Genomic DNA, 15,007 nt, shown 5'->3' with positions numbered 1-15,007 from the left:
GAGCCCGACGCGGGGCTCGAACTCACGGACCGCGAGATCGTGACCTGGCTGAAGTCGGACGCTTAACCGACTGCGCCACCCAGGCGCCCCTGCAGCGTCCACTTTAAAAGATGGATTCTGTGGCATGAAGCAAGTGGCCTGTGAATGCACACAGTAGAAAAGCGTTGTGTGGATAAAGATGAGAACTGCAGCTCACCTGGACTGGCGTGCTGGGAGGGCTGCTGAGCAGCTGCAAACATGCTGGCTATAGACTCGAGAAACTAGACCAGAACCAGAGACAGGCCGTTAGAAAACCACGAAAACCCTTCCCACTGTCACAGAGATTGAAATTACTTTTGACACTCAGGAGATTATCAAAATAACCATCTCAGATCTCTAGGCAATCAAACCGTCCCTCCCCGCCCCCCGTCCAAAGGGGATGATGATCCTTGCAGTGCTAGCATGTACCCCTGGGCACTGGCATTCTCCAGCACGGACATGCGTCTCTGGCACACACACCACTAGTGTTCTGTAACACACCCTAGGGGAAAAGAAATACTTCCCCTGGGGGGTGAAGACAAGACATCAGTAACTCCCCCAAATGAACAGAACAGCTGTCGTCTTTCAGAAGAAAATAGCTGAGCAGAAAAGGGCAAGAAAACATAAAATGTCTAATGCAACATAAAGAAAGTAGGCTAGATGAGGGCAAAAATGAAGAGGACAAAATCATTATTCTGGGCTGTGTTTTGAACTTATGTCATCCTGAGCAAGTCACTGGCTCTATTTTACATCATTTCTTCTCTAGGTCAAATGGGGGAGGAAATTGGCCCGATTAAGGGTACGGGGAGACAGTTTATTCCTACAAAAGTTCCAAATCTCTCAAAGAGTAGGGAGCTTGAAAATTAGTGATGTAAAGTCAGAAACCCTTGAGGAACTCAGAAAAAGAGTTCACACCCTGTTTGTTAATGGATGCCAGGGAAGTTTCTATTCCAGTGGTGCATGGCCTGAGGTTTAGAACTGAACCACCCTGGCATCCCGAAATTGTTTCCTCGAAATTTTTACCTGTCCTAACACCATACTGGGGAGGAGGGAGTGCTAAAAATTATGTCTCTCCCACACCTGCTGAAGAATGGCTGTTCAGAGGACATGTGATACAAGCATACCTGAGCAATCTTGGTTTTCTTTTGCTGGAATTTGCAGAGCCGCAGAATCTGGGAACCCGAGGAATCACTGAACTGCTCGTGGAATGGGTGTAATAGCTTTACGGACTCTCCAAAACTACGGATAGAAAAAACAAATGCAGTGTTTTTTGTGTGATCAACGTAACAAAAGGAAGTTGATTTTCCCACTGGGATTAAAAAGCACCCTTACCTGCACACAGCAATCTGACCCACTTCCAGGAGGGTTAGAGCATTTCCAATCACAGCCAAAGATTCAAATGCCAGCTATGAAATAAGAAGGTTAAGGGTTGAAGGAATCAGAATATCCTCTAGATCAGTGCCTCTCAACCTTTTTTATACCAAGAGTCTCACAGAAAATGTTATTTTTTGCATGGCATACAGGGAATGTCAACATAGCTATTCATAATCAACCCAGAGGCCATGGTGGCCTCAGACCCTGGCTAATCCCACAAATCCTGAAACCCAGAGTCCATTACATCAGTAGCAAAGGTCTGCTCTAGGCATCTAATAAAAGTGCTCTTAAGAGATTTGGTCCATAAAATTTTCAGAATTTTTCCCTTTTAGGGGGGTGAGGGAACTACATAAAAAGTAATCTCAGATAGGCAAAAAATTTTAAAAACCAGTTTATTTTATTAACCCATAAATAAATGACAGCCTGGTCTTAGAATTTAAATTTCATTAAAAAGATGATGCTACTTAGAGCAACTAACATCTACTGAATACATACCAAGTGCTAGGCATTAAACACAGTACATACTTCATTTAGTTTTCACAACTCTGGAGGAGGTAGATACTGTTACAATCCTCATTGTTCAGAAGATGAAACTGACATGTTAAGAAGTAAATAAATTGCCCAATATCATATGGCAGTAAGTGAGGAGCTTGGACCTGAACCTAGGTTCAGAGGTCACATTTTTTTTTAGAGCAGAGCACAAGTATGGATTTAGGTTGCTCGTTGGTTCATACTGGGTAATAGCATCACTGCAAAAAACATCACTCTTCCAGGTGCCTGGATGGCTCAGTTGGTTAAGTGACTGACTCTTGATATCGGCTCAGGTTATGATCTCACAGTGGTAAGACTGAGTCCACTGTCAGCATGGAGCCTGATTGGAATTCTCTCTCTCCCTCTTTATCTGCACCTCCTGTGCTTGCGCTCTCTCTCTCTCTCAAAATAAATATATAAACTTTAAAACAAAAACACATCACTCTTCTGTGTCCATAATGATGGTATCATAAGTAATTAATTCTATTCAGGCTCTTAAGCTTTGTGAATACTATTAGAGCACTAACTAATTTCGGACTTAAAGAGATGTACACGAAACACCTTTTAAAAATCAATGATATTCAGGGGCGCCTGGGTGGCGCAGTCGGTTAAGCGTCTAACTTCAGCCAGGTCACGATCTCGCAGTCCGGGAGTTCGAGCCCCGCGTCAGGCTCTGGGCTGATGGCTCGGAGCCTGGAGCCTGTTTCCGATTCTGTGTCTCCCTCTCTCTCTGCCCCTCCCCCGTTCATGCTCTGTCTCTCTCTGTCCCAAAAATAAATAAAAAACGTTGAAAAAAAAAAAAATTTAAAAAAAATAAAAATCAATGATATTCAAATATGTTGTACAAGGCCTTAAAAAACAGTTTACCAGTACAGTGTGTTTTGTGGAAAATAAATACTGTCAGAGTTACTCTTCTACAGCTAGACAGGAGCACAGCAAGGCTAAAAAACAATTTCGGGATGCCTGGGTGGTTCAGTTGGTTAAGCATCTGACTCTTGATTTTGGCTCAGGTCATGATCTCACTGTTGGTGAAATCAACCCCCACGTTGGGCTCTGCTGACAGCGGGCAGCCTGCATGGGATTCTCTCTCTCTTTCTCTCTGCCCCTGCCCCGCTCAAGCTCTTTCTCTCTCTCAAAATAAATAAATGTTAAAAAACAATTTTTTAAGGTCTCTAACAGTAAGGGACCAATTATTTGAGACATCCTAAAACTGCCCTTTTGAACTCGTTTTAAAATTTTAGGTCCTCTCAAACATAGTAGCACATTCTCAGAACAGTAATTGGTATTTCAAAGTGCTTTTTGCCGGATTATATTGAAAACTTTTAGGTGGCCATAGAGCATGGCTTGGCATTAATTTCTCATTAAATTAGCACCTGTGTTTCCTTACCTGTTTGGTATGGTTGTCTACCATGCTAGAAGAGTCATCAATGGCCAAACAAATCTGATACTGGCGTTTACTGGGCTTGGTCCTTCGAAGCCAAATCTTGTCTTTCCGAAATTGACTAGCAATGTATGGAATGACCTTCCGCATGTTCAGCCGCTTCCCAGTTCGATAGTCTCCTCTATTAAATTTACCCAAATGGGGCAAAGATTAGTTAACAATTGTTCATCCTCCAAAAATTTTTTTAAAGAATAAGATCACATTATAATACCTTTTAACCAGTAACCTGACACACTCAAATGTCATCATCAACTGAGAAAGGAGGGCAGCCAGAAAAACTGGTTATATATGTGTCAATAATCAGGCCCTTCCACGAAAGCTGCAACAAGTTTTAAAAAATTGGAAAAAGAACGTTTGCACTGATTAAGTCTTTGACTCTTTTCTAATCTGAAACTATGAGTTTGGATAAACCTTTGCGAAGATCTAGGTGAGTAACACATGCAGCAAGGCCATACACCCACCCAAAGTCTCCACCAACCAATTTTCTCATCAGAGGCTAATGAATCAAAGGAACTGCACTCGTACCAAACTTCGCAGACACTTCAGTTTTTAGAGAGAACATGAAAAAAGGTATGGAATAACATATCCATGCAGCATAAATGGCAACCTAGAAGCCAGCACTTGTAAGTGGTTAGGGGCTGAGCTCAATAGAAAAGGTGACACGGCCATCTTTTCAGGGCACAGTGGGCGTGCTTAGTGGAGAAGACTTACTTCAGCTTGGCGGCCTGGGTAGGCTCTAATATGAGACGAAGCTGTTCACACAACTGTTGTGAAAGAGGCGCAGTTACGGCCAGGTAACTCTGCCACATCTCCACTGCAGCCTTCTCCTGTGACAACGACATAGAAGTGACTCTTACAACGTCAGAGCCAGCCAAGTCATTTACAGCAAGAAGACACTTGAAACAGAGTAGCAGAAAATGACCCGCGTGAACTCTGTCAACAGAAGCCAACTCGGCAGGCTGCCCTCTAGTCCACATCCTAAAAATGTCTTATCTTCTACCAAAACTACAACTCACAGTTCCGAATGAGAAAGGGTGAAACAACAAGGCAGAAAATATTGGATTGCATGACCAAATCAACAACTAATTCTCATCACCTACAAAGAGGATAAACTGCACATTCTGTATGGGTGGGGAGCTGTGAGTGGGTACTTTTGGTGCCAGCAGATCCAGCCACTTAATCGTGGGCTCTCAGGGTCAAGTTTCAAAAGCAAAAACGATGAGTGCCAATCTCAACAGTGTGCTTCTTTCCCAGACACAAAGCTCCAAGTATGACAGAGCCCTCATACAGGTGTAGTAGGAATGATGATTATAGGCACAAAATACAAACATGGATAATACAGTAAATTCAGGATGCAAGCTCATTAAAAATGAAGCTTCTGTTTAAGCTATGCTGCCACATTAAGTCAGCCAGCAATATTCCAGGTGGCCTACTGTGAGGATGACACATTTTGCCTCATTTCACAACCAATGTCATATCTGTTATAACTCATAGAGCTAGCAAGAGAAATTAAAGGAAATAAACACATCAGCTTTTCTGTGGTTTAATTAAACTACATGTCTAGTGGCAAAGTAGGCAGAAAGCACTGGAAAGACTTAGGCTTCAGACTGTAATTACAGTCTTCATATACTCAGTCCCTTTTACAAAAGTAATTGGTGCTAAGAACCTGTTAAGCTTGCTGTAACTTAAAAAAAAAAGAAAAGATATCTTATGAAAAGACTGGTGACTTACTTCTTCTGGGTTTCCAGATTCATGTGGATGCCATGTTTCCAGCTGCCTCTCCAGCTCCTGTCTTAGCTCACTGACATCTTTTAAAAAGGGCTAAGAAGAAAAAGCCACAGATAAGAGGCAGCCTAGATTGAAATCACCAACTCATTATATCACTGGCTGCCTTCTTCCCAGTAGTATGAACTACAAATACATGCCCCTGAGACACAAAGCGTAAGCAAATTTGATGGCACAATAAGATGCCAGACAACTATTCTTCTATTTCCCTTTGTGTAGAGACAAGATAAAGGAAGTTTTACCATTTAGAAGAAATCTATCCAGCAAAATAAAAACAAAAACTCCACAAAATTATCAATATCAAAAAGTTCTCTGAATAATCTAGACTGCTATTAAGTCAAACGATTCGGGAAAACAACTCCGTTAAATCTGCTTTTCCTAAATGCAGGCATTAAGCCAAATATTCTTGCTACTTCGTCAGCATGAACTGAATTGTTACCTACAGCTCCTCACATAAGGATGCTGAACATGGGAAGAGCAGATCTATATCTGCGAGCCTGAGGCTGGAGAACCAGACACACCATCACAGCCAGGTTGGGGCAGACCACCCACTCTGACCCTGGGACCAACTGCCGGAACGGTGTCATCTGTTTAGAGAAGTGGTCATACCAACTGGTTTCCTAAACACTTTGATAAGGATGAGATGCCCCCAAACAACCAGATATTCCATGAAGTTCTAAAGATAAAAATTTTAAACCAGTTTATAATTACATTTTGTTAACTTATCATAGCAATAATTTGTGAAAATTTTAGCACCTGGAAACCTGTGTCCACAAGGAACTGATGGGCTGTGTGAATGGTCGAATCTTGGCTTCTCTCTGGTTTCATATCCTCTGTCTCCCCATGGGATATGTCGGTCCTGGGATCTTGGTCTTCTTCTGTTCTAACATTGTGGGTCTCCATGTCCACCTCATCATAGCCTATTTGCATACAAGGACACTGTTTTACTTACTCTGATATTACACACAGACTGAGCCTCCGAGATTGCCTGCCGATCTTAACGATTACTCACACTTCACTCCTTCACTCCCCAGCACGTTTCCCCATACAAGTTTCACATGTTCTTTCTCTTTGGGATATTCACTGCCAATTCTTACTCCCCTGACCTTCTCTCCTCCCCACCGTGAGGTCGAAGGCGGCTCTTCTGGGAGGGAGGGGAATAGGGGAGACTGCACTGTGTAGTGTGTGACTCTTTAAAATACATGCACGTAGAACTCTGATGAAAATAAAAACTAGGGATGCCTGGGTGGCTGAGTCCGTTAGGCATCCAACTCTTGATTTCGGCTTAGGTTGTGATCTCATGGTTTATGCGATCCAGCCTCCCGCTGGGCTCTGCATTGAGCGTTGAGCCTGCTTGGGATTCTCTCTCTCCCTCTCTGCCCCTCTCCCCAACCTGCACGCACGTGCTCTCTCAAATTAAAAAAAATAAATAGGGGTGCCTGGGTGGCTCAGTAAGTTGAGCATCCCACTTCAGCTCAGGTCATGATCTCGGAGTCAGTGAGTTCGAGCCCCACATCGGGGCTCAAAGCCTGGAGCCTGCTTCAGATTCTGTGTCTCCCTCTCTCTCTGCTCCTCCCCCACTCACGCTCTGTGTTTCTCTGTCTCTGTCATGATCTCGCAGTCAGTGAATTCGAGCCCCCCATCCAGCTCAGAGCCTGGAGCTTCCTTCAGATTCTGTGTCTCCCTCTCTCTCTGCTCCTCCCCCACTCACACTCTGTCTTTCTCTCTCAAAGATAAATAAATGTTAAAAAGATAAATAAAATAAAATTAAATAAATAAATCCTAGTTCCATTTTACAGATGAGGAAACTGAGGTAAAGAAAATATGGATAATATGCCACAGCCTATAATGTGAGTAAGAGGCAAAGTCTGGATTTTGAATTTTCATCAGAGCTATGCCATTCCCACTGTCATATAATGGCACAGTCAATGCTTCTAAAACCTCTGAGAGGACAGGAAGCAGGGGAAAAAAGGCGTTTCAATTTGCAAGTTGTTTTGAATGTGTATTTATTCCACTGCTGATAAAGTTATTTTTTAATGTGTTAAATGCATGTCTTTTTTATTTTTTAAATAAATTATCCAGTAATAACACTTGGTCAACTATGAAATGGAACTATATGTAAGAAGTTTGGTTACTTTTACACATGCATTTTCCCCACTCTATTTCTCTAAATATTTTACTGCATTTTATGCTAAAATTGAGTATTTTCATATAATTGAAAACATCTGTCTAATAATCAAAAGTGTCTTCCTGTCATAACTGCAGTAAGTGTCCTATTTTTTTTCTTCTACATATTTAAAGAAGAGTGATGGCATTTGCCTAGAACTCAGGCTTTTGAGGTCTCCTTGCAGGACAGTGTCTCCAACGTCACTCCTCCACCTTCTGACTCCTAGGTGAAATAGAGTGGAATTTTCATAGGCAAATGAACACCTACGCTATGGGTCAGGATGTAGACAGAACCACCAGATCAGATGGTACCACACGAAAGTGACTACTGTAAGCGAACGTAGGAGGGATTTGTTCACCATAGGACCCACCGGGGCTCACTGTGGTCCCTGACTTGATCTCCTCTGGCTTCAGCTGCTCTGCGTCTGCTGCTTGGAGCTCTTCCTCCTCTGTGTCCATGAAAGTGTCCTCCATCTCCTCCTCCTGACCCCTGCTGGAATCTTTTGCAGACTGTTGCTGCTCCTTGCTGGCCACATCTGCCAATAAAGCATACAAACACATAGAACATGTGTGGGTGTGGTTTCTCACTTTCCACTTCTGAGATCTTACTAATGCTGTTCTCCTGCTGACCAACTATATGGCATGAACACAGTGCTTGGCTTGTCTGTGATGCCCTACTGACCTATTGATGTAACTGCCTGTTCTCTACCACAAAAGTAGGATGCTTAGCTAGGTTTTTACTGCTATTACAAGAGACCGAACCAGAATAAACAGGGAGGACACATGACTCAGAGCAGCTAATGGAATTATCCTCCTTTACCAAGTTATGAGTGGAGATATTGTAATGAGTAAGAGTATAACACAGGACACAGAAAGACCAACGCTGAAGACAAGCACTGTGATCTTGGACAAGTTCTTAAATTTGTCTGGCCTCAGTGTGCTCATCTGTAAAATGGAAATATCGCAGATCTTAAGATTATTGTAAAAATTCCATGATCATGCAGCAAAGGCTCAGTACAGTGTTTGGTACAAAGTAAGAGCTCAATTCATGGTAGCAAATTATTATTACTGCTTTATTTTTCTAAAAAGTGAAGACAGAGAAAAAAGGTAATTCATGATAGAGCAATCATTTCTGAAACTGTGCTCAAAGATAAATATTATCTACATGAGTTTATATACTAGGAATGAAATATTAAGAAGTCACCAAGAGAACTAAAAAAGGAGACTGAGTAATGACTGACCACTCCCTTATGTGGAGTTTTTTTTCCTTTTCACTTATAAGAAAAACACATTTCTAGTTCACAGCTCCTGCCATTGCAGGAAGTGACCTCACTGTGACTATGAAGAAATGTCCACGCCTCAGAAACCCAGAGATAAGCACTAGGTTTGGATGCGGGCAGCTGTTATCAAGGATATATAAAAGACTTACACCAGACCCCGAAACCTGCACTGGTCTACAGATACCTTTATACCAAAAAACAAACTGTATTCCCACATAATTCGAACTAGAGAGAAAACATTTTAAAAAGTCGTTTCCCATCCCTAAGATGGATTTGTTCATCTGCTGGGCACACAGTAATACAGTATAAACTCTCAGCTCAGTGAGCAAAGGAGAAGCCTTCCCTGAACCATACCATACGTCTGTGCATCATAAGGGTCACTGCCTTGTTTAATGTGCTCAAATGCATCTGCGTCCTCCACCTGGGCGTGGGGCTGGGCTGGCCCCTGCTCAGTGTGGCTCTCCATATCCACAGTCCTCAGCCGCTTATGCACTCGCTCATTGTGATCACCCATGGAGCGTTCATTGTCAGCCTGTCCAGGTTTCCTCTTGAAACTCTGTGGGAAATATGAGGAAATTCATTAGAGGTTTGTCTGTAATGGCAAAAAAACTAATGTCTATCCACAGGGGGCTGGTTAACTAAATTACGTACAGCCATACAAAAATGGAATTCAATGAGCCAGTTAAGAAGAATGGTCATGTATCTATACACAAATTCAGGATGTCTATGATATACTTTGTATCTGAAATATGTTACATATGCAAAAATATCTTTAAAATAAAACTGGTAGCACCAATTTACTCTTGGGTGACTTGAAAACAGGAATAAGATGGAAGCTTTTTAGGGGACTGTTTTTATATATGAATTTCATAAATCATGTACATGAATTATACCATGTTTTAAAAAACCTAATTTTTAAAACACGGAAGAGTAATGACGGTGGAAAAAAGACTGGCTAGTCCTAGGCAACAGCACCTAACAACTGGCTCTTAGGCTGCATAACAGGAATAAGGAGGAGTGTGTGTGTGTGTGTGTGTGTGTGTGTGTGTGTGTGTGTGTCTGTGTGTACATGCACCCACATGGGGAAGAAGCCCCAGGTTCCAATGGGAAAGCCCCACGGTCCTGATCTGCTTGCTGAGGCTATCATCAGGTTTGGTGAGACGGCAAAGCCTGGGAACGTGGCTTTTTTTTAAAAAACCACTACACTTAGCGCATCCTTTCCAGATGCAGCCTTCACCTAAGTTTCGCTGAAGAGTGATAGAGACCTGTGTGTCCTTCCTGGTCTGTTTCTGGGAAGCCAATCGAGCAATGAAGTTGGATTGGTGGCCTTCTGCCTGGTTTGCATCTGCAGCTCCACTCCCGTGCTCCTGTGAAATCCAAGCCATGAGAGAGTGAGGGTGGAAGATGCTATACAAACACCTGCTTACTGGGCTGTAGTTCCCATAGCTTCTCTGTTATTGTCCTCTCAGAGTCACATGATATACCTGCCTCCCTGGTCCGGAGCTGAGCCATGACTAAGGCCTGGCCTGTGGGCAAAAACAGGAGCATCTATATCCAGATATGTTACCCTCTTGAGTGACTTCACTATGTAAGGCTGATTAGTTCCTTGTTTCCAGGATTGTAATGGCTTACTCTGAAGGCAGGACAGACCTCAACTAGAAACCAGACTCTGCCATCAACCAGCTGTATACCCTTGAGATTGTCATTTCACTTTACTGCAGCTTAACTCAAATATAAAATGGAGAACGTCTTAAGAACACTAACCAGCTATCTTACAGGACTACTGTAAGGACCTGAAGTAATGAAAATGCTTAGCATCACCTAATGGGTGCTCAATAAACGTGGTGGAGGGGGGCACAAGAAGTATAAACAGGTGTTATTACTGGTGAGAGAACTGGACTCAATGAGGCTTAAGGAGCTGTTGAGAGTCACCAGAGCAGGTCCTCTGTCAGTGCTCTTTCCACAGCATGCCAGTCACCTGGACTGTGGCCATACACAGCATATCACTCTGGCTCAAGAAATAAAGAAGTGCTTTTGCTTTTTAAGTTACAACTTTTAGAGCCTGGTGAACAGCAAGGAAAAAGGAAACACTATTTGAGGCATATTACTATATGAAGTCTAAATGCAACCTTTCTTTCCTTGGGAGCTTTCTAAAAATTAACATGAACCTGTTCTCCCACAAAGAACTATGAGTTTAATAGCTTTTTCTCATTAAGCACAATACTTAAATACAGTGTAGCAAATATTCTAGGGTTTGTTCTGAGAGGCATATAAAATCAGGTATCTGATCATTTCCCAAAGAATGAGAGATGATCTTTTAGATGTCAACAACAAAACAAAATCACACATAAACCAACTACAGCTAAATGGGTCGTGATTTTACACAGGGAACAGAGACCCCACCCCCCCAATAGAGGCAGCTGGCAGAAGCAGTAAGGGCCTATCACCTCCTTTCCCTGCTCCTTTTCGGGCACGGCCCCAGCCAGCTCCACAGCCTGTGCACTCTGCACACTCTCCACCCCGGTCTGCCCGCAGGAATCGTGTTCTTCCCTTTCTGTGGCCTCTGGCACCTGCTCTTCTGTGTCAGAGTTCTCCCCGCTCCCTTCTTCTTCTTCTTCTTCCTGCTTCTGCAGGGTAAGCAAACACCACATTAAGATGCGCTGGGGGAAGAATATGAGGTAGGGGACCACTACAACTGGCAGGTGCCCCACTGCTCACCATGGGGAGACTGCAGGAAGGGTAATGGCCAGAAAGGGTCTTAAACAGAAACTTAAAGCTGCTCAGCAGCGCCACCTGGTGATAGAGAAGTATCCTAAAAGATTCTGATCGGAATAAGGTCAACTCTCCCCCACACTATTATTTTTTTATTTTAAGTTTATTTATTTATTTTGAGAAAGAGGACAAGTGGGGAAGGGACAGAGAGACACAGAGAATCCCAAGCAGACTCTGCACCACCAGCACAGAGCCCAGTGTGGGGCTTGAACTCATGAACTGCGAGATCATGACCTGAGCTGAAGTTGGGACTCTTAACCAACTGAGCCAACCAGGCGCCCCTTCCTCACTATTACTTTTAACATGAGACAAGCCAAAGACCTTACAATACCTGGGGCTGGAGACCTTGGTCAACAGGAACGTCATGGTTTGCACTTTCCTCTTTGGTTTCCTTGTCCTTGTCCTCCAGAGACTGACGCTCATCGTCTGAGTTTTCTTCAGGATGTTCAGCAGTGTCTTTATCTTGGTCATCAGCTCCTGTGTCCATCTCTTCTTCTCCCTCACCCTTATCATCTTCACTGGGGCCTTCTTCAGGTTCAGGTTGACCCTGACCTTCACTGTGGTCAGCCTCGGTCTGTTCCTTTATTTCCTCAGCTTCATGACCTGCTTCTTCAGTATCCATTGGCTTTTCTTTAATTTCCAAAGGATTATCTTCTGGATACATAACAAAAAGAAAGAACACCAAATTTAACATGATTTAACATGGGATGGAGTTAACACAAGTGTTTATTAGTCTCAAGCCAGGAACTGGCAAACTATGTCCTAAGGGCCAAATCTGGCCGACATATTTCTGTAAATAAAGTTTTACTGGAATACAGCCATATCTATTTCCTTATGTGTTTACTCCACCCATTCTGTATTGTCTATGGCTGCTTTCACACTACTACAACAGCAGAGTAGAGTTTTTGCAACCCCTGTCTCAGTTTATGGCCTGTAAAATCTGATATATTTATTACCTGACTCTACAGAAAAAGTTTAGTCCACACCTGCTCTAAACCATACTTAATATTTTACATACATACAGTTGTTTGGATGGTGCATTCCATTAACAAACTCTAAGTAATTAATCCACTAAAAAATCCTGAGAGCTGCCACAATAGGGACATTTTAGACCAAAAATAGGAAATGACATTATCCTTGGGAATAACTGGTAGACATCCTTCTTTATCATAAATAGAAAGTACAACATACATTCAATGGAAACAATCTTATTTGGAAAGGTTTTATTTATTAAGAGAACATTCCTATACTTTGGACACTTCAGAATCACAGTCACTTTGTTAGCAAATAATTCTTTAATTTTCTTAATTTCATGCTGGCTTACTTGTTGAATTTAAGGTTGAAGTCAGATTGTAAAATTTTATGGTAATGAAATGACCTCTAAAGCAACAACTTACTCAGTGCTTAAAAAGTCAGCTAGAATTTAATGTAAGAAGTTTGGCCTTTATAGATTTTGGGAGATTTTCTTTTCCTTCTATAATAAAGTTATATGAAAATGAAGAAAAAAAAAAGTAAGCTAGAGATTCAAAGAGTGAAGACTTGTTCTTAGCATGAGGAAAGCCCCTATCAAATCTTCAACCAAATGATTCTGGTTAAATAGTTCACTAATTTATTGTTTTTTAATTACTAAATACTTTAAACATGGAAAATGCATTTTAAAATCTTAAGAGCCAGGGCACCTGGGTGGCTCGGTTGGGTGTCTGACTCCGGCTCAGGTCATGATCTCACGTTTCGTGGGTTTCAGCCCCGCATCAGGTTCTTTGCTGACAGCTCAGAGCCTGGAGCCTGTTTTGGACTCTGTGTCTCCCTCTCTCTCTCTGCCACACCCCCAACTCATGCTATCTCTGTGTCTCTCTCTCAAAAATAAATATTATAAAATAAGCAAAACCAAATAAAATAAAAAGACCCATATACTCACCTACTAGATTTAATAGATGTGAACATTTTGCCATATATGTACCAAACTTCTGTCACTTTAAATTTTTTTTTTAATGTTTACTTAGTTTTGAGAGAGAGAGACAGAATAAACAGGGAAGGGGCAGAGAGAGAGAAAGAGACAGAATCTGAAGTGGGCTCCAGGCTCCAAGCTGACAGCACAGAGCCTGATGCGGTACTCAAACTCACAAACTGAGAGATCATGACCTGAGCCGAAGTCAGACACCCAACCAACTGAGCCACCCATGCGCCCCTTCTGCCACTTGTTTTTAAGAAACAAATGATTCTGGGTACAACTATCTGGATTCTGGAGGCGTTTGCCCTTCCTAACCTGAAGTCACCATAACCTGAAGTTGTGTTTTATTCTGATGCTTTCCTACATTTGATGTACCCATTAATAATATATAGTTTTGTATTAAGTTTTTACATAAATGATACCTCTTATTCTTTTGTAACTTGCTAATTTGGTTCCAATAAGGTGTGGGGTTTTTTTGTTTTGTTTTGTGTTTTTGTTTTTTTGAGAGAGAGAGCATGGATGAACACGGACAGGGGCAGAGGGAGAGAGAGAATCTTAAGCAGGCTCCACACTCAGCATGGAACACAAGCGGGGCTTGATCCCACAACCCTGGGATCATGACCTGAGCTGAAATGAAGTCAGATGCTCAACCAACTGAGCCACCCAGGTGCCTGCCCCGCCCCCCCCCAACAATATGGTGTTTAAAAAAATTTTTAATGGGTTTTCTAAATAGGTAACTGATTCATTATGAAGCATAGTAAGGCTAGCTCATATTTTTGTCTGGATACCCACCATGATTGGGGACCTTCTGTTACGGGGCACTATACAATGCTTCCAATATGAGACAGCTCTCCCTAGGGAAGTCACTCAAACTGAACAATGGGTGACAGGCAAATTATTGTCAAGTGCCATATGATTTGATTATTCAATTTCATACCCCACTAAAATGACTTCATATTCCAAACTAAACACACAACATAAGCACAGCTATCATTAACTGAAACAATCATTTCCCTAAGAAAGCTGTAACAAGGCTCCGTAAGAGGCCTGGATATACCCAGACTGCAGTGTTCACATCACCCCATAAGGTGGGCCATCAGGAGACAGCTGTGGGGAAATGAAGCGCCACCCGGATTCTACAGTACTAGAACACAGGACAGGAGGGTAAATTAATAACAAACACCAGGTAGTTTACTTTAATTCTTCTCAGATTAAGCTTTAAGTCTAGTCAGGTGAGAAAGATTATAGAAAAAAAGCAAACAATTTTCTCAAATTGGAATTGGGCTGACCAGACACGATTTATGACTTGGCCATAATATGGCCTGAAGAAATAGGTTATTGCTCATTTTCAGTGAGTTGAACTGGTCTCTTTAGGTTTTGAAAGACACACCTCCTTCTTCCTGGTCTGTGTCCTCACTACCATTCTTGTCTTCACTATCCAGGTTCAAGTCATCTGGAAGGTCCAAGGCCTCGGGTTCCAGCAGCTCTTCCTGATTGCCATGGTAAGGATCCACCTCATTCTCATCATATTCCCTCTTTGACAATGGAGAGAACAGGAAAAAATTAATTTTTTTTTAAAAAGTAGCATTTGCAAATAATTAGCTCTAAGCACTTACGCTAAGAGAATACAAGATCTCTTCCCTAAAATTTCTCCCACATGTTAGAATTTTACTGATGTTTCTAGAATTT

At 42.1% G+C, this 15,007-nt stretch overlaps 1 protein-coding gene across 1 annotated transcript in view; it reads right to left on the bottom strand.

The window, feature by feature from the left end:
* Window positions 1–15,007, bottom strand: part of MDN1 (midasin AAA ATPase 1) — a 174,384-nt gene that overhangs the window by 3,755 nt on the left and 155,622 nt on the right. The window contains exons 88-100 of the mRNA XM_047102371.1: window positions 14,709–14,853; window positions 11,699–12,021; window positions 11,043–11,222; window positions 9,861–9,962; window positions 8,950–9,151; window positions 7,687–7,851; window positions 5,906–6,069; window positions 5,096–5,185; window positions 4,076–4,191; window positions 3,311–3,485; window positions 1,351–1,424; window positions 1,143–1,257; window positions 197–260 (exon numbers count right to left, since the gene is read on the bottom strand). Of these exons, the coding sequence (XP_046958327.1) occupies window positions 197–260; window positions 1,143–1,257; window positions 1,351–1,424; window positions 3,311–3,485; window positions 4,076–4,191; window positions 5,096–5,185; window positions 5,906–6,069; window positions 7,687–7,851; window positions 8,950–9,151; window positions 9,861–9,962; window positions 11,043–11,222; window positions 11,699–12,021; window positions 14,709–14,853 (1,915 nt within the window). The remainder of the gene's footprint in view (window positions 1–196; window positions 261–1,142; window positions 1,258–1,350; window positions 1,425–3,310; window positions 3,486–4,075; window positions 4,192–5,095; window positions 5,186–5,905; window positions 6,070–7,686; window positions 7,852–8,949; window positions 9,152–9,860; window positions 9,963–11,042; window positions 11,223–11,698; window positions 12,022–14,708; window positions 14,854–15,007) is intronic.

Source organism: Lynx rufus, unplaced genomic scaffold (assembly GCF_022079265.1).
Source record: "Lynx rufus isolate CCGP_SWC_20201006 ecotype Redwood Valley unplaced genomic scaffold, mLynRuf1.p SCAF_6, whole genome shotgun sequence".
Taxonomy (NCBI): Eukaryota; Metazoa; Chordata; class Mammalia; order Carnivora; family Felidae; genus Lynx; species Lynx rufus.
This window is presented reverse-complemented; position numbering and strand designations above follow the sequence as displayed.